Source organism: Bos indicus, chromosome X, assembly GCF_029378745.1.
Source record: "Bos indicus isolate NIAB-ARS_2022 breed Sahiwal x Tharparkar chromosome X, NIAB-ARS_B.indTharparkar_mat_pri_1.0, whole genome shotgun sequence".
NCBI classification, from domain to species: domain Eukaryota; kingdom Metazoa; phylum Chordata; class Mammalia; order Artiodactyla; family Bovidae; genus Bos; species Bos indicus.
Window position 1 is genome coordinate 147,386,188 of NC_091789.1, and position 17,572 is coordinate 147,403,759.

Here is a 17,572-nt window from a genome sequence, read left to right on the forward strand (position 1 = left end):
AACAGAGATGCAACTCAACGGGAAGTTAACAGAGGTTACTTTCTTGTTAAAGGGAGTGTGTGATGTGTTTGGGAAATGCTACGTTTGAAGAAAAAAAAAATGAGAGAAGTGTATCCTGGACCTGAATCATTGTGAGTGGACAAGGGGTTTGTGGATTTCAGAGGGACCATACAAGCTGCCCTACTTTTTCCAGGCTTGTGTTATCTTAGGGAATGAGAGGAGGCGACCAGCAGCCTACTTTCCGCTGCTGTCTTTCTGCTGTCTGCTTCACTGTGGTTTGCTTGGTTAGGCTAAACAGGACAAAACCTGCTTCTCTGGGCAAGGCTGGGCTAAGAGTTGCTTAGTCAGACACTGTGCTGCTGCTATTATGGGTTAACATTCAAATGGCAGGTGGAAAAAAACCAAATGTTTCTTCATTTGGTTTATTTTGGGGACTTTCGTTTTCCTTTTTTTCAAATAGTATTTATTTTTTTTTGCTGGTGGTCTCCAGGATAGATAGAGGGAGGGAGGGAGGGAGGGATGGATGGACGGATAGACAGACATAGATGGATGGATGGACAGACAGACATGGATGGATGGATGGATAGATAGATAAGACAGAACAATAGACAGATGGATAGATAGATTGGACAGATAGATACAAGGATAGAGGGATGGGTGGATACAGAGTTAGACAGATACAGGTGGATGGATTCATGGATGACAGACAGACAGATAGATATGATAGAATTGACAGATGGATAGATACGCAGACAGACATAGATGGATGGATGGATAGATAGATCAATGGATGTGGAGAAAGACATGGACAGGATGGATAGATGGGATTGATGGATGGATAGATGGATGGACATATGGATGGATGGATGATGTATGTATGTATGTATGTATGGATGGATAGATGGATGGACATATGGATGGATGGATGGATGGATGATGTATGTATGTATGTATGGATGGATAGATGGATGGACATACGGATGGATGGATGGATGATGGATGGACATATGGATGGATAGATGGATGGATAGATGGATGGACAGATGGATGGATAGATGGATGGATGGATGGATGGATGGATGATGGATGGATAGATGGATGGACATATGGATGGATGGATGAATGGATGGATGGATGGATGGATGGACATATGGATGGATGGATGAATGGATGAATGGATGGATGGATGGATGGATGGATGATGGATGGATAGATGGATGGACATATGGATGGATGGATGAATGGATGGATGGATGGATGGATGATGGATGGTTGGATGGATGGATGGATGGATGGGTGATGGATGCACATATGGATGGATGGACAGATGGATTTATGAATGAATGGATGGATGGATAGATAGACAGATGGATGGATGGATAGATGGACGTATGGATGGAGAATAGATGGATGAAGGATAGATAGACGTATGGATGTATGGATGGATGGATAGAGAGATGGATGGATGGATGCATAGATGGATGGATGGATGGATGAATGGATGGATGGATAGATGGATGGACAAATGGATAGGTAGATGGATAGATGTATGGATGGATGGATAGAGAGATGGATGGATGGATGGATGGATGATAGATGTGATAGAGGGATAGACAGATGGATAGATAGGTAGATAGAGAGATATGTAGAGGGATAGATGGATGGATAGAGAGATGGAGAGATGGACACACACATAGACAGAATCATGAATGCATTTGATTTTCTCATCAGTCATCTATGAGGGATGTGGTTTTGACGATCCAGAGCAGAAGAAACCTCAAAAACACAGACAATATAAAAATAGATAGTTCTGCCTGTCGGTTCCTTGAGAAGAAGCAAGACACCACTCTCCCTGGACTCAACTGATTTCCTGTTTTCTTCATAAAATCATCACAAGCCAAGATTCTCATGCATCTGCTCACCACACGCACCATGGGATTTGAGGGGATCAGTGGCCAAGACCCCCTGGGAAGCCTGGGTGAAATGCAGATATTGGTTCAGGTGGGTTTGGTGGGGCCTGGGGGGTCTGCATTTTTGGCAAGGCCCCAGATGGTGCTGACGCTGCTGGTCTGTGGACCACTTCTGCTGTCTACCACTGCGAGGAGTATACAGAGCCCTCTCTGGCAGGTAGGTCATCTGGGTGGTAGTCTGATAGCAAAGACGGTCAAGAAAAATGACCTTCCTGCAAAAATACCAACTGCACCCAGGAGGAAAATACCACAAGCAGAACATGCAGCCATCCACATCAGGCATCCCTCCCAGAGCTCCCTGGGCTGGACACAAACGGATGGGTGGAGGGGAGCAGAACCATGGTCCCTACTGCCACACCAGCTATGTACGGAAGCCAGAGCTTGCTTCTTTTTTCTTTGTAGTAAAGGACTGTATTTACTAACATAGCATATTTAGTTGAGTGGGGGCTTCCAAGAAGGCTCAGTGGTCAAGAATCCGCCTGCCAATGCCAGAGATGCAAGAGATGTGGGTTCAATCCCTGGGTCGGGAAGATCCCCTGGAGGAGGAAATGGCAATCCACTCCAGTATTCTTGCCTGGACAGAGGAGCCTGGTGGGGCTACAGTCCACGGGGTCACCTAGAGTCAGACATGACTGAGCATGCATGCATGTTTACTTGAGCACCTACTATCTACCAGGCCTCACTAGGATGTGGTGGCAGAGGGGGTCTTTCTCCTGAGCTTGCTGATGGTAGGTATGGGGCTCAGACATAGCCATAGCAAACTGCCCATGTAAACAATGGAGAATCACAGCTCTGAAGTGTTAGGGTAGAGCTCAGAGATCACATGGAATATGTAAATAAGGAGATCTCGCCTTCGGGTAGATGAGAAAGGCATTCCTTTTTGTTAAAAATTTTCTCTTTATTTATTTGGCTGCTCTGAGTCTTAGTTGCAGCATGCAGGATCCTCACTACGGCATTCGAACTCTTAGCTGCTGCCTGTGGGATCTAGTTCCCTGACCAGAGATGGAACTTGGGTCCACCTACATTGCGAGCATGGACTCTTAGCCACCGGACCACCAGGGAAGTCCTGAAACCAGAGCTCTTAGTTTCCCCGCCTTGTCACAGGAGAATCCCTGCGTGGGCCCATCCTGACGCTGAACGTGATGTGGAAGCCCTTCTCCTTGGGCTGGAGGAAGCGGGGGGCAAGGCTCGTGAGCCCCCCATGGCTGGAGCAGAGCAGACTCTACAGGTGCCCACCCGCCAGGAGCCGCAGGGACCACCGGGCTCCGGTCTGCCCTGCCACCAATCTCAGCTGAGTGGTACCCACGCCTCACAGACACACGAAGACAAGGATGGGGCAGAGGGAGGTGACGGATGGCGAGACAGACGGCTCCAGCAAGCCGGCAACCAGACAGACAGACCTTAGCTCTCCAGGAGCTGTGCGACCTCGCCCAGTTCCCGTCAGCTTGCTTATCTGGCATCTCGAAGGAAAGGGTTAATTAGCAGGACACTTAACTGGGTTTTACAAGCGTGGAAGGACACGTTGTCTAAGTTGCAAAATGAGCGTGTTGTTGTCAGGAGGTGTTGTAAAAAGGAATCAGTGAAATGTTTCAGGTCTACGGGGAGCACATTCTTATTTTTTTTCTCTAATGCCTCTTGAGTCCCAGACTGAGAGCTCTTTGAATCAGGTCAAGGATTCTTGGAGTCAAGGGACATGAAGATGCTGACTGCATATGCAGGGCAGAACCTCTGAGCTGCAGCTCCGCCTTCTTGTTTCAGTAGGCTCCTGGGATCCCGTGCACATAGGACTCCTTATACGTGTGTGCATGTGTGTATGCGTAGACAGAAATACAGATAGGTGGATAGAGAGATAAATGGATAGATGGATAGTTAGAATATAGATGGATAGACAGATAGATGGATGTATGGATATAGGTGGATGATAGATAGAAGGATGGATGGACAGATTAGATGGCAGGAGGAGACCCGAGTTCAATCCCTGGGTCGGGAAGATCCCCTGGAGGAAGAAATGGCAGCCCACTCCAGTCTTCTTGCCTGGAGGATCCCCTGCACAGAGGAGCCTGGTGGGCTACTGTCCATGGGGTCCCAAGGAGTCGGACACGACTGAGCAACTGATACACCCACAGATGGTTGGATGGACAGATAAACGGATAAACAGAAGATGGATTGATGAGTAGATGGATGAAGGATGGACAGAGAGATAGGATGGATAGATGGATCGATAAATGCATAGATGGATACATAGATAGGAGATGGATGGATCGATACATGGATGGGTACATAGAGGGATCGATACATATATAGAAGGATAGGTGGATAGATAGAAGGATGGATGGATGGATAGATGGGTGGACAAACAGAAGTGTGGATGGACAGATGGATGGATGGGTGGACAGATAGTGGCTGGATCTATAGGATTGATAGATGCATGGACTGATAACCAGACATACAGGAGGTGTTTGCTACTGGCATTTAGCAGGTGGAGACAAGGAAGGCTGCTACATACCCTACAGCGCCCAGAAACAATCCTCCTGCTGCTAAAAATTATCCTATTATTTTGCCAGGGCGGCCATAACAAAGTACCATAGGCTGGACGGCTTCTAAGTAACACACTTGAGTGTGTTCTCGCCTCGTCCTGGAGGCTGGAAGTTACCGATCCAGGTGCGGGCAGGCTGGGTTCCTCCCGAGGCCTCTCTCCTGGGCGTGTCGACGGCCGTCTGCTCCCTGTGCCCCGACGTGGCCGTCCCCCTACCCCCGTGTGTGTCTGTGTGCTGACCTCCTCTTCTTATAAGGACCCCGGTCCTGCAGGATCAGGGCCCACCCTAGTGACTTCCTTTTATCTTCATCGCCCCCTCTTTAAAGATCTCCAAACACAGCCACATTCAGAGGTCCCGGACGTTCAGCCAGGACATCCACATTGAATTTGGGGGCACACAATTCAGTGCGTAATGACCTTCCTGCCCCAAATATGTACAGTGCTGAGGTGGTGGTGGTGGTGGTGGGGAACCCTGAACTCGGGGCACACAGGCAAGTGGTCTCTGCACGGTTCCCAAACCTCAACTCACCACTTCTTTCTCTGCTTCCCTTATCTGCGTGCTCCAGGCCTTGGGGCCACCTGCCCCAAGGGCCACCCCTGGTGTCATATCAGCCCACGCAGCCCCTGAGGCCAGAGGTCTGCAGCAAAACCTGCATTTCCAGTCATCAGGGTCAGCGACCTTAGCTTCAGGCACCTGCCCCTAATGACACACTCCCTGCTTGAAAGGCCTGAAGGAGCGGGCTCACGCCTGTCACGTTTTCCCTGCCTTGTTCACTCTCCTGGGCTGGATGGTCTCCTAACTCTGCATGATTGGGTGGTAGCTCAAGATAGGCTGGTGGTAGGTCCCCGTAAAAACCTGCGGGGGAAACGCTCCCTGCCTGCAGGGCTGTCAGTGTGAAACCGGGTAACCAACCTGCAGTCACTCTACATAGGACAGAAGTAAGCAGACAACCTGGGTTACCGATTTTTTTAAAGAACAGAAGACGATATTCTCTGATGGACAGAACGTTTGAGTCCCCCTAAAACTCCTAGCTGGAAGCCGTAACCCCCAGTGACTAGGATTTGGAGGTGGGATCTTTGAGCGTTTACTTGTAATTTTCTATATTTTTTAAAGCTCATTTAGAGCCCTTTTTTTTTTTTTTTTTACTTTTTATTTTGCATTGGGGTATAGTGGATTAAGAAATGCTGTGACAGTTTAATTGAAGTATGTATGTCTGTCCAGTTGCTCAGACACCCATGGACTGTAGCCCGCCAGGCTCCTCTGCCCATGGAATTTTCCAGGCAAGAATACTGGGGTGGGTTAGGGTTAGCACTGTTGAATTAAAATGCTGTGTTAATTTCTGCTGTACAGCAAACTGACTCACTTATACACATGTATGAATACATTCTTTTTTCATATTCTCTTCCATGATGGTTTATCACAGGATATCGAATATAGGTCATTGGGCTATACATTTGGGCCTTGCTGTTTATCCATAGGAGTTTAGTTCTGATATCAGCTCTGACTGCAGGGTTTTCAAGGGGAAAACCAGTCCCCACAATTAGCTGCTTTGCAAAAGTCACCTTATCAACACAACAAAAGACACCTTGGAGAAGCAGTTCCCCAACACCTCTGGGGTGTCTGTCTGTTGTATCCACATCTCAACTCAATTCTGATCTGTCTACTGCGAGACAGCATTGGATCCCACAGTGTAAGGGCTCCGTCCCACCAAACTGCCCCCCACCCAACCCCACCTCTTTCAGACATCAATCAAAAGTCCACATAGTCACCTGTCCTTCCGACTGACCAGCTTGAGGCCCCAAGTTCCTCCAACCACCTCCTTGAGTTTCATTTCCTACAGTGGCTCACAGAACTCAGGAAACAAGTTACTTTCGGGTTCACTGGTTTATTATAAATGGATACAACTGTGGAACAGCCAGAGACGCACCGGGGAAGGATATGGAGGTACGTGGAAAGGACACGGAGCTCCCACACCCTCGCCAGGGAACCACTGTCCCATCACCTCCATGGGTTCACTGCGTGTTTTTATGGAGGCTTTACTATGTGGGCGTACTGATTACACCATTGGCCATGGGTGGTTGGTTCAACCTCCAGCCCCTCACCCTTCCTTGGATGCTGTGGGTGATTCTGAACCTTCTGAGGCTCTCATGAGAAAATCTATCAGGCGCTTCCCTGGTGGCTCAGTGGTAAAGAATCTGCCTGACAATGCAGGCCACACGGATTAGATCTCTGGTTTGGAAAGATCCCACATGCTGAGAAGCAACTGAGCCCGTGTGCCACAACTCCTGAGCCTGTGTTCCAGTGACCCGGAGCCGCAATTACTGAAACCCAGGTACCCTAGGGCCTGTGCTCTGCAGCAAAAGAAGCCACTGCATTGAGAAGCCTGGGCCCCACAATTAGAGAGTAGCTCCTCCTTGTCTCAACTAGAGAAAAGCCCACACAGCAACAAAGACCCAGCACAGCCAAAACTAATTAATTAAATAAAATTAAAAAAAAAAGAAAGCAAATTGGTTCCCCTGGCAACCAGTCCCCACAATTAGCTGCTTTGCAAGAGTCACCTTATTAACACAACAAAAGACACCTTTATCTCTTTCTTCACTTAAGAAATTGCGAGGGCTCCAGGAGCTGCCTGAAATGAAATGAAGACCAAACAGGTATTTCTTATAACTCCCAGGGAAGTAATTAGACTTAGACGAGGTCACGAGGGTGGTTCAGTTCAGTTCAGTCGCTCAGTTGTGTCCGACTCTTTGCGACCCCATGGACTGCAGCACGCCAGGCCTCCCTGTCCATCACCAACTCCCGGAGTTTGCTCAAATTCACGTGCATCGAGTCAGTGATGCCATCCCACCATCTCATCCTCTGTCGTCCCCTTCTCCTCCTGCCCTCAATCTTTCCCAGCATCAGGGTTTTTCCCAAATAATGTATGTTTATGTAGATCCACACTTTACATGCATGTATGTACATAGCTTATGTACATATGGATATACTTTATGTATATTTCTATCCATCCATACATAAGGACTTTCCCTGATGGCTCAGAGACTGCTATGCAGGAAACGCAGGACCTGCCGGTTGGATACCTGGGTAGGGAAGATTCCCAGGAGTGGGGAAATTGCTCTAGTATTCTCGCCTGAAAAGTCCCATGGATAGCGGAGCCTGGCAGGCTACAGTCCAAAGGGTCACAAAAGGTTAGACACGACTGAGCGACTGAGCACGGAGCACATATAAAATACGTATTATATATATATAACAGATATGCTATTATATACATAAAGACATCAAAGTTCCACTCAAGACATTGGTACTTTGGGACTTCCCTGGCCGTCCCCTGGTTGAGACTTTGCCTTCCAAAGCAGGGGGCGGAGGGGGGCGGGGGCGGGTCTGATCCCTGGTCAGGAAGCTAAGATCTCACAAGCCTTGGGGCCAAAAAACCACAACATAAACAACAGAAGTGATATTGTAAGAAATTCAATAGACTTAAAAAAAATGGCCCACATAAAAAAATGGGGTTCGGGATGGGGGACACATGTACACCCGTGGCTGATTTATGTCGATGCATGGCAAAAACCATATCAATTACCCTCCAGTTAAATAAATTTTATTCTCAAAAAAAAAAAAAAGATATCAGTACTCTGATGCCTGTCTTCCATCTCCTATACTTTAAACTTTCAAGCTGCTCCCCTGTGAGTTCTCCAGCTAAAGGACTGTCAAGCATGGAACCCTTGCACCTGGAGGGGACATGCTGGCATCTCCCAAACTCACCACAAAGTCCGTCTGCTCCTGCCAGTAGCAGCCCCAGATGTTTCCTGTGTCTTGAGTCAGCAAAGCCCTTTTGGACTCGGCTCAGCCGCTGTGATGGAGGCACTGTGGTGCTCTGTATGTGTAACCTGCAGGTCGGGCCTCACCCATCAGCCTCACACTTGCTAGGAGCAGGGCAGACAGAGCTACGGAAGGAAACTGGAAGCCGCTGAGGGTCATCTGCAGGGCTGGAACTGCTTCCAAAGAAAACCTGGCTTCTACATGGCTCTCCAAATACACTCAAAGGAAACATACAGCCGGAAGAACCAAGGCAGCAAAATAAGGAAGCTGATGTAAGCTGGGGCTGTGGGCTTCCCTGATGGTCCACAGGTGAAGAGCCTGCCTTGCAACGCAAGGGACACCCGTTTGATCTCCGGTCTGGGAAGATCCCACATGTGGCGAGACAACTAAGCTCGTGGGCCACAACTCCTGAGCCCTTGTGGTGCAACGACTGAAGCCGCCATGCCTAGAGCCCTCGCTGTGCGACAAGAGAAGCCATCGCAAGCACAGCCCGTGCATTGCCACGAGAAAGTAGCTCTCCTGAAGCGATGAAGCCCCGGCACAGCCAGTAAACAAATAAATTTTTTTAAAAAAGAAACAAGGTGATACTGTATATAGAGTGGACTTCCCTGGTGGCTCAGACGGTAAAGCGTCTGCCTACAATGAGGGAAACCCGGGTTCAGTCCCTGGGGTGGGAAGATCTCCTGGAGAAGGAAATGGCAACCCACTCCAGTCTTCTTGCTTGGAAAATTCCATGGACGGAGGAGCCTGGTGGGCTACAGTCCATGGGGTCACACAGAGTTGGACACGACTGAACGACTTCACTCACATACATATATGTATATATATTCTGGGGCGATTCCAGGTGGCGCAGTGGTAAAGAATCCACCTGCCAATGCAGGAGATGCGGGTTTGATCCCTAGGTGGGAAAGATTGCCGTGCAGGAGGAAAATGGCAACCCACTCTAGAATTCTTGCCTGGAGAATTCCAAGGACAGAGGAGCCTGGCGGTCCTCGCAGTCGCAAAGAGTCGGACACAGATCAGTGACTAAACAACAAGAACAAAAAACACCTAATGACATGCGTAGTAACCACTTGAATAGAACACATTTTCCTGTTTTTTTTCTAGTCGAGCTTGTGACAAAGACACATGACTCAGTTTTCTCATGGTTGTTGATATTTTGAGGTGTCTTCCATTGTGGGCAAGAGACGTTTCTGAAGGGTGTGGAAAAGAAGACTTTAAAAAAAAAAATGACCTGAGCCATGTTTTCAAGCCTTGTGGGAGAAGTTTCCTAATGTAATTCATCTGCAACTGCACTACCCTGAGATTTTGCCCGCTTAGCCTCCGTGAAAGGGGAACTCCCCTCTGCCAGCGCATCCATTTCCTGTAAGTGAACAAACTGGATTGTGTGCCGAGACGTGCCCAGGGCTGCAGTGGCTGAAACGGGGCAAGGGGGACCCTCCAAGTATCTCTGTGCCAGGGTATTGAGAGGGTAACAGGCAGGAAGGCCAGGGGTCTCCAAATGGAGGAAATAGCCTGCAAGTGTCAGACATTTTTATCTCTCTTAAGCAGCAGGAGGAAACAAACTAGCAATATTTTTTCCTTCTCTATACACATTTAAGGGAGGTTTCTCTTAAAACACTGTGTTGCCATAATGACACCTGGTTTCGCCTGAAGTTAGCTATTCTTGAGCCTAGAGATAACCAATGCCTTTTTCTTATGGAAATGTTTGTCTTAAGCTATGCTAATGTGCTATGCCTTTACCCCAAACTCTTGTCTCCAAGTCGGTTCCGCCTCTTGGCCCAGAACCTACTCTACAAACCAGTATGTTATACTCAGATATTGTTCCCCTAATCTATGTAAATGAAACTATTTGTATGGTGGTCTGCCCTTCTTCAAGATTCAAGTTAATCATTTTATGGCCCAGGATAAACCATTTGGTGCCAAAATTATCCCAAAATGCATCTTATGGGTGAGGGGCCTGGTGCCATTCTGAATTTTAAGACATTCCTTTCTTTCATTAACAGACTGCTAGTGACTATATAACATCCAGCTGAAGACTAGCAGGGGGGTACTCTTTCTGCCCCCTCCTGATGCCTATGTCAGAAGCTTTCTCTATCTCCTTTATACTTTAATAAAACTTTATTACACAAAAGCTCTGAGCGATCAAGCCTCGTCTTTGGCCCCGGATTGAATTCTTCTCCTCCGGGGGCCAAGAATCCCGGTGTATTCGCGTGATTCAACAACAACCTTTCAGTATCTCACGCCTTCATCACCTGCATCTGTGTCTGCTTATTTTTGCAGTGAATCGTCACAAAGCGTCCAAACCCAGGCAACTCTGTCAGCACCTTCTAAGGAGCCCCCTTTCCCTAACACAGAGCTTTCCTCTAGCTCCCGCCTTACCCTTGCTGTTTCCAATTCTTAACCCTGGCACTGGAGCTTTTTTCTTTTTTCCTTTCCCTTTTGAAAACACTCCTTTTGTCTAAGGAATCAACAAAGTTGTTACAACCAGAGAAGTGTCCATTTACATTTCTAAAAATGGAAAGAAGCTGAGCAAGAATTCTAAAGGGTCCAACAGCTGAGCCTGGGCAGACAGGAGGCCCCCAATATTTATGGAATAACTGTGTTCCAGGTTGAATTGTGTGCCCCTCAAAAAAAAAACAAAACAAAAAAAAACAAAACATAAAAACCCTGCATAGGAGGGACTTCTCTGGTGGTCCACTGGCTAAGACTCCCTGCCTCAATGCATGGGACCTGGGTTTGATCCCTAGGTGAGAAGGATCCCCTGAAAGAAGGAAACGGCAACCCGCTCCAGTGTTCTTGCCTGGAGAATCCCACGGACAGAGGTCGAGCCTGGCGGGCTACAGTCCTCGGGATCACAGAGTCAGACACGACTGAAGGGACTGAGCATGCGTGCACACAGGAAACTAGATTCTGTCCGCTGGAAACTCACATGCTGCAACTAAAAAAAACAAGATGCCACAACGAAGACTGAAGATCCCACAGGCTGCAACGGAGACCCAGAAGAGCCAAATAAATAAATATAATACATATAAAAAAAATAATAGTGTAGGAGTCCTGACCACCAGTACCTCAGTGTGACCTTACCTGAAGAGAAGGTCTTAAAAAAAAAAAGGTCTTGGCATAGGTAATTAAATGAGAACGTGGTCATGAGTCTGGGTGGCAATCCTGGATGGCTGGTGTCCTTATAAAAAGGGGAATGTGGACATGGAAACAGATGCACAGACAGAAGATAAGATGACGAGATAAAGAGATAAGACGGCTGTGTAGGAGCCAAGGAGAGAGGCCTGGAACCATCTCTTTTCTCAGAAGGCATTAACCCTGTCCAGCCTCTGATCCCGGACTTTTGGCCTTCAGAACTGGGAGGCACTGACTTCATGTGGTGGCATCTACCCACTCTGTGGTCCTTCCATACGGCAGCCTAGCACATTTGGAGGAAGAGGAAACGGCAACCCACTCCAGTATTCTTGCCTAGAGAATCCTGTGGACAGAGGAGCCTAGTGGGCTGCTGTCTATGGAGTCGTACAGAGTCGGACACGACTGAAGCGACTGAGCAGCAGCAGCACATTTGGGGCAGAGTCTGCTCACTAACTGGCTGATGAACTGCCCTCTCTGAGGTCCAGCGTCCTCAACAGGAAATCATGATTGGATGAAACCAGGGAACGTTTTGTCACAGCCACAGCTTGACAAAAAGACATAAGTTAACTGAGCATATTCTATTTGCCACTTCCAACTGCCTGCCCAGTCCATGGGGTCGCAAAGAGTCGGACATGACAGTGACTAAACTGAACAGCTTGCCCTGGCTTGCATCATGTAACGCTTTTGTTTCATGCACACAGAAAGGCAGGCACAGAGGTTTAATGCTGGTATGTGCTAAACTAAGCTGTCTGAGTGCCCAGTTGACACACTTCACCAGAAATACAACGCTCACATTTTAAAGTCTCTGCAGCTTTCTTATTTCTGCCTCTTGAAAGATCCTATCTTTATGTTTAAACATGCATTTGAAAATGCAGTCAGTCCTCTCCTGACTCCTTGCAACTCCATGCACTGTAGCCTGCCAGGCTCCTCTGTCTGTGAACTTCTCCAGACCTGAATACTGGAGTGGGTAGCCATTCCCTTCTCCAGGGGAATCTTCCCAACCTAGGGATCGAACCCAGGTCTCCCCCATTGCAGGCGGATTCTTTACCATCTGAGCCACCCTGGAAGCCCATTTGCCAACATGCATTTACAACACCAGCTAACAATAATAGAAATGGGTTGGGGGAAGGTATTTCTGAGAGTGGGAAGGAAAAAAAAAAAGAAATGCTGCTTTTCAGCTTGCCTTCAGACAGTTTGGGGCGGGGAGGGGAATAAAACTCAGTAATCAAAGCAGATGAGATATACAAGGCAAAAACGGGCAAGGCATTTAAGATGTCTTATTCTGGCTCTTTACCAACTGAGCTACCAGGGAAGCCTCAGAGTCCCTTGGACAGCAAGGAGCTCCAACCAGTCCATCCTAAAGGAAATAAGTCCTGAATATTCATCGTAAGGGCAGATGCTGAAGCTGAAGCTACAATCTTTTGGCCACCTGATTCGAAAAACTGACTCACTGGAAAAGACCATGATGCTAGGAAAGATTGAAGGTGGGAGAAGGGGACGACAGAGGATAAGGTGGTTGGATGGCATCACCCACTCCATGGACATGTTTGAGTAAGGGCTTCCCTCGGAGCTCAGTCGGTAAAGAATTTGCCTGCGGTGCAAGAGACTGGGGTTCAATCCCTGGCTTGGGACGATCCCCTGGAGAAGGAAATGGTAACCCACTCCAGTACCCTTGCCTGGAAAATCCCATGGACCAAGGAGCCTGGTGGGCTGCAGTCCATGGGGTCGCCAAGAGTCGGGCACGACTGAGAAACTAACAACTTTGACAACACACTTTTGGAGTAAGCTTCGGGAGTTGGTGATGGACAGGGAAGCCTGGCTGTCCTGCAGTCCATGGGGGTCGCAGTGAGTCGGGACACGACTGAGCGACTGAACTGAACCGAACCGATGCCGGCTCTCTGCTATCAGACTTCGGCTGCGGAATCGCTCCGGGAGATGCACCACCCAGGGTTGCTCGGCGATACAGGCGCTCAAGGAGGGGGACCCGCCGCACCATTGCTCACGCTCCCTGCCAAAGCCGAGGTGGCGGGGTGGGGGCGGCTATAAACTGAAAGGGAAACTTGCCAAGAGTTTGGGGACAGGCGCTCCGGGGCCCGGGCCGAAGTCCCCGCGGGGGCGACCCCATGACTAAGGCCACCCTGCTGCCCATGAACTTGCTGGCTCTGAAGAGAGAAGCACTTCAAGCGCGGTCGAACCTCTGTGCCCTGCCTCCCTTCCTCCCTCTTCAGGCGCGTTCCAAATTCGAGCTGTACGCGCTGACCCCTGGACTAGCGACGCGGCGGCCCGTTTTCACGGGTGAGAAGTGACCCGGGTGGGTGGACGCGGACAGGAGGCCCAGGGCGCGTCTCGGGAGCTTTGCGAGGAGGCCGGCCGCCGGCACACGCCGAGGAGCTGTGTGGCTCAGAGCGCGCGCTTTCCGAGTGGACCGCGCGAGGAGGCGAGAGGCGCGCGTGCGCAGAGCGGCTGCCGGCGCAAGGGGCTGGCCGCAGCGCGCGTGCGCGGGAGCAGCTTCGGGGGCGCGGGCGAGAGGAGGAGGAGGAGGAGGAGGAGGAGGAGGAGGAGGAGGAGGCTCGGGACCGCGCGTGCGCAGAAGGGCTCGGGATGCGCGCGCGCCAGGCCAGAGCGCGCGTACGTGCGGGAGCAGCCCGTGGCGGGAGGATGGGGGCACGGGCGCGAGGAGGCTGCCCGGGGGCCGCGCGTGCGCAGAACGGCTCGGGACGCGCGGGGCAGGCCGGGAGCGCGCCTGCCGGCGCCTCCTCCCCGCCCTCCCTCTCCCCCCGCCCACCCCGCGAGTCGGCAGAGAAATGGCGGCGCCCGTACCCCTTCCGCGTCCCGTCACCCACCTGCTTTTTGACATGGACGGCCTCCTTCTGGGTGGGTAGCCTGCGGCCGCCTCCCGCCAGAGCTGTCTGGGGATTGGCGGGACGGGAAACGCAGGCCCTCAGCGCCGGGGTCGGGGGGCCACGACGGAGCGGTGTGAGGAGACCCCTCGGTCACCTCAGGCGGGTCGCCCGCCCGGGGCTGCAGCGTAGACGGCTCCCGGGCACTTCCGGCGGCCGCGCCGCGCTTGGGGGGCCGGCGCGCTCAGGGACCACCGCGCTGGCTGTGGAGTTTCTTGGTGAGGTCCCCCACCCCGCACCCCAGAGGCCGCGAGCGCTGCGCGCAGCCACCCAGCCTCAGTTGCCCTGTCTGCGCCCCGAGCTCCCCGGGGCCCTGCCGGGGCTCTGCCCTCTGAGGTGCACGCACCTGGTTGGTAGCATCTTACAGGCAGGACATGGTCCTCCATCCGCCGATTTGGGGGTGTGGGGGGCGGGCGCGGGGGCCTCTGCCGACGTCTGCAAGCGTTTGGGGGTGACCTAGCCGGAAGGCGGGAGTGCCATGCAAGCGGGGTTGCTGCTGAAACGCTCTCCGCAGTGCAAGGGACCGCGCCACGGCCACTGCAAACGCTCCTGACCCCCAGTGTCTTGTGCTGAGGAGGAGGTGATGGTAGTGATGGAGCCCTGCTCAGAGGTCCGGCTGGGCCGAGGGACTCCCAGCACGGACATCCGAGCGGGCAGCCTCTTTGCAGTGCGGTGCCCGGGTCCCCACCCCGCCGCTGCCCAATCAGAATCTGCACTTATTTAACCCAAGTGTCGGAAAGTTGGAGATGCATACAGCGCCCAGGGTTTGGAGTGGTTTAGCAATCCCGCGCACCCCCTCCGAACTTGTCCTGCAGTGGCTTGGTGGTAGGTGTGACCTCCACCAACCGAAACGGAATTCAAGCAGGATTCATAGAAAGCACTCACTTTTTATAACTCAAGAGCCTGCTAACTGCCCTGAGTGCAGCCTACGGCTTGGGCCATTTTTTCCATAACGGTGCCAAGTGTTACACGACGTTAGGGCCTGCGTGTTCCTGACCTCAGTCTCCAGAATGTTTCACAGAACTGTAAAAATGTGTGCATACTTTATGTAGACTACTGATTTGGTGGAGGTGTGTGTACTTTTAATGTGTGTGTGGTAGTCATTCAGCCGTCTCCGACTCTGCAACTCCATGGACTGTAGCCTGCCAGGCTCCCTGTGTCTATGGAGCTTCTCCAGGCAAGAACACTGGAGTGGGTTGCCATTTCCTTCTCCAGGGGAATCTTCCCTGTCCAGGGGTCGCACCCCAGTCTCCTGCATTGCAAGCAGATTCTTTAGCGTCTGAACCACCAGGTAAGACTTTCATGTACTTTAATGCTTCCTCTCGTAAAATCCTGCAATGTGGGAGAAAATATTTATGTTGACTAACTGAAAGGAAAAGCTTGCACAGCTCAGAGAGATAAAGTGACTTGCCCAAGGTCACACAGCTAATAAGGAACAGAGCTGAGAAATGGTTACAGATCAATCTAGTTCTAAATAAAAGTGCTGCGCTCAGCTTAATGAGAGTGAGTGTGACCTTGCCCCTCTGATCATGTAACTCGGTTCAATAATGGGGCTGTTTTTTTAAAGGCACACAAAAACCAGTCTCTTATTTCTTTTCACGGACCCAGGGCTTCCCAGGTGGCTCAGCAATAAAGAATCCGCCTGCAGTGCAGGAGACTCATGAGATGTGGGTTGGATCCCTGGGTGGGGAAGATCCCCTGGAGGAACGTATGGCATACCCACCCTGAGCAATCCCATGGAGAGAGGAGCCTGGCGGACTACAGCCCGTGGGGTTGCAAACAGTCAGATGTGACTAAGCAACTTAGCACATAGCATAGCACAGAACTGTAAACCAGTGAATTCCTAAGGGAGAAAAATAAGTTCCTGTCGAGGTCACTGACTGGATGGAATAGTGTATGTGGCCACTAAACCTGATGTGACTCAATTTCAAAAAGGCCTCTGGGATTCATAAGTATAGTTTGTGGACATGGGTTTTCCTGCCCAGGTGGTCAAGGTAAATTGTCAAATAAATGCTTTACCCTCTAATGAAAGGTCTAGAGAACATGTTTTGGGAGTCTCATGAATTTTAATGCAGACTGAGGTGTCTCATTAAAGTTAAATTTATTAAACTTGTAAATGAGCTTGGTGCTTCATCCCCAGTCAAGACACACATACGTGTTCCCTGGAGCCATGAATGTGACTTCTGTGGTGGTAATTGCAGGGGTTATCAACCAGGGGCTTCCCTGGTGGCTCAGCTGGTAAAGAATCTGCCTGCAGTGTGGGGGACCTGGGTTCAATCCCTGGATTGGGAAGATCCCCTGGAGAAGGGAAAGGCTATCCACTCCAGTATTCTGGCCTGGAGAATCCCGTGGACTGTATAGTCCCTGGGTTCGCAAAGACTCAGACACGACTGAGCAACTTTCAGTTATCAGTCAGTCTCCACTTCACTAGTTAAGGCAAGTTGAGTGGTTTGTCAAGCATTGGACTGGCAGTTGTGTTACCCAATCCTCTGAACAAGTCAGAGAAGCAAAGATTAGTGGCCTTTGGGAACATAAGACCCAACTCTTTCCCTCCCTTTTACGTCATCCTGCCCTGACTCTTCCTGGAGGTGGTAAGGCCTTGCAGAACTTTCTCAGAAATGCGCCTTTGGTTATTCTGTTACTTTTTACAAAACGTCTGGAATAAAACACCAGTTTCCAGAATGCAATATTTTACTTCCTTTAATCTGCTTGATTATACCTGTTCTAGGGCACCCCATTTCAGTACTCTTGCCTGGAAAATCCCATGGATGGAGGAGCCTGGAAAGCTGCAGTCCATGGGTTCGATGAGGGTCGGACACGACTGAGTGACTTCACTTTCACGCATTGGAGAAGGAAATGGCAACCCACTCCAGTGTTCTTGCCTGGAGAATCCCAGGGACGGGGGAGCCTGGTGGGCTGCCGTCTGTGGGGTCCCACAGAATCGGACAGGACTGAAGTGACTTAGCAGCAGCAGCAGGGCTTCCCTAGTGGCCCAATCAGTAAAGAATCTGTTTGCAATGTGGGGGACCTGTGTTCGATCCCTGAGTTGGGAAGGTCCCTTAGAAGAGGGCATAGCAACCCACTCCAGTATTCTTGTCTGGAGAATCCCCATGGACAGAGGAGCCTGGTGGGCTGCAGTCCATGGGGTTGCAGAGTCGGACACGACTGACCAACGAAGCACATACCTGTTCTAATTTTCAAGGGCCTG

At 50.4% G+C, this 17,572-nt stretch overlaps 2 protein-coding genes across 8 annotated transcripts in view; one reads left to right on the forward strand and one right to left on the reverse strand.

Annotated features, from left to right (window-relative positions):
- The window catches only part of STS (steroid sulfatase), a 165,416-nt gene extending 149,946 nt beyond the window's left edge, over positions 1 to 15,470 (reverse strand). The window contains exon 1 of one of the 4 annotated variants that reach the window (XM_019955981.2): positions 14,711 to 15,470. Coding sequence is in view for 1 of the 4 variants with exons in the window: in XM_019955980.2 (XP_019811539.2) it covers positions 14,711 to 14,724 (14 nt within the window). In the remaining 3 variants the exon portion in view is untranslated. Of the gene's footprint in view, positions 1 to 8,269; positions 13,887 to 14,710 lie in introns of those variants that run through there. The other 3 variants (XM_019955980.2, XM_019955979.2, XM_070783769.1) reach the window with 3 other exon arrangements.
- Positions 14,212 to 17,572, forward strand: part of PUDP (pseudouridine 5'-phosphatase) — a 66,535-nt gene continuing 63,174 nt past the window's right edge. For 3 of the 4 annotated variants that reach the window (XM_019955982.2, XM_070783771.1, XM_070783770.1), the window contains exon 1: positions 14,215 to 14,338. In XM_019955982.2, coding sequence (XP_019811541.2) covers positions 14,269 to 14,338 — 70 coding nt within the window. In that variant the 5' untranslated portion in view covers positions 14,215 to 14,268. Of the gene's footprint in view, positions 14,339 to 17,572 lie in introns of all 4 variants that reach the window. The other variant, XR_011565185.1, reaches the window with a different exon arrangement.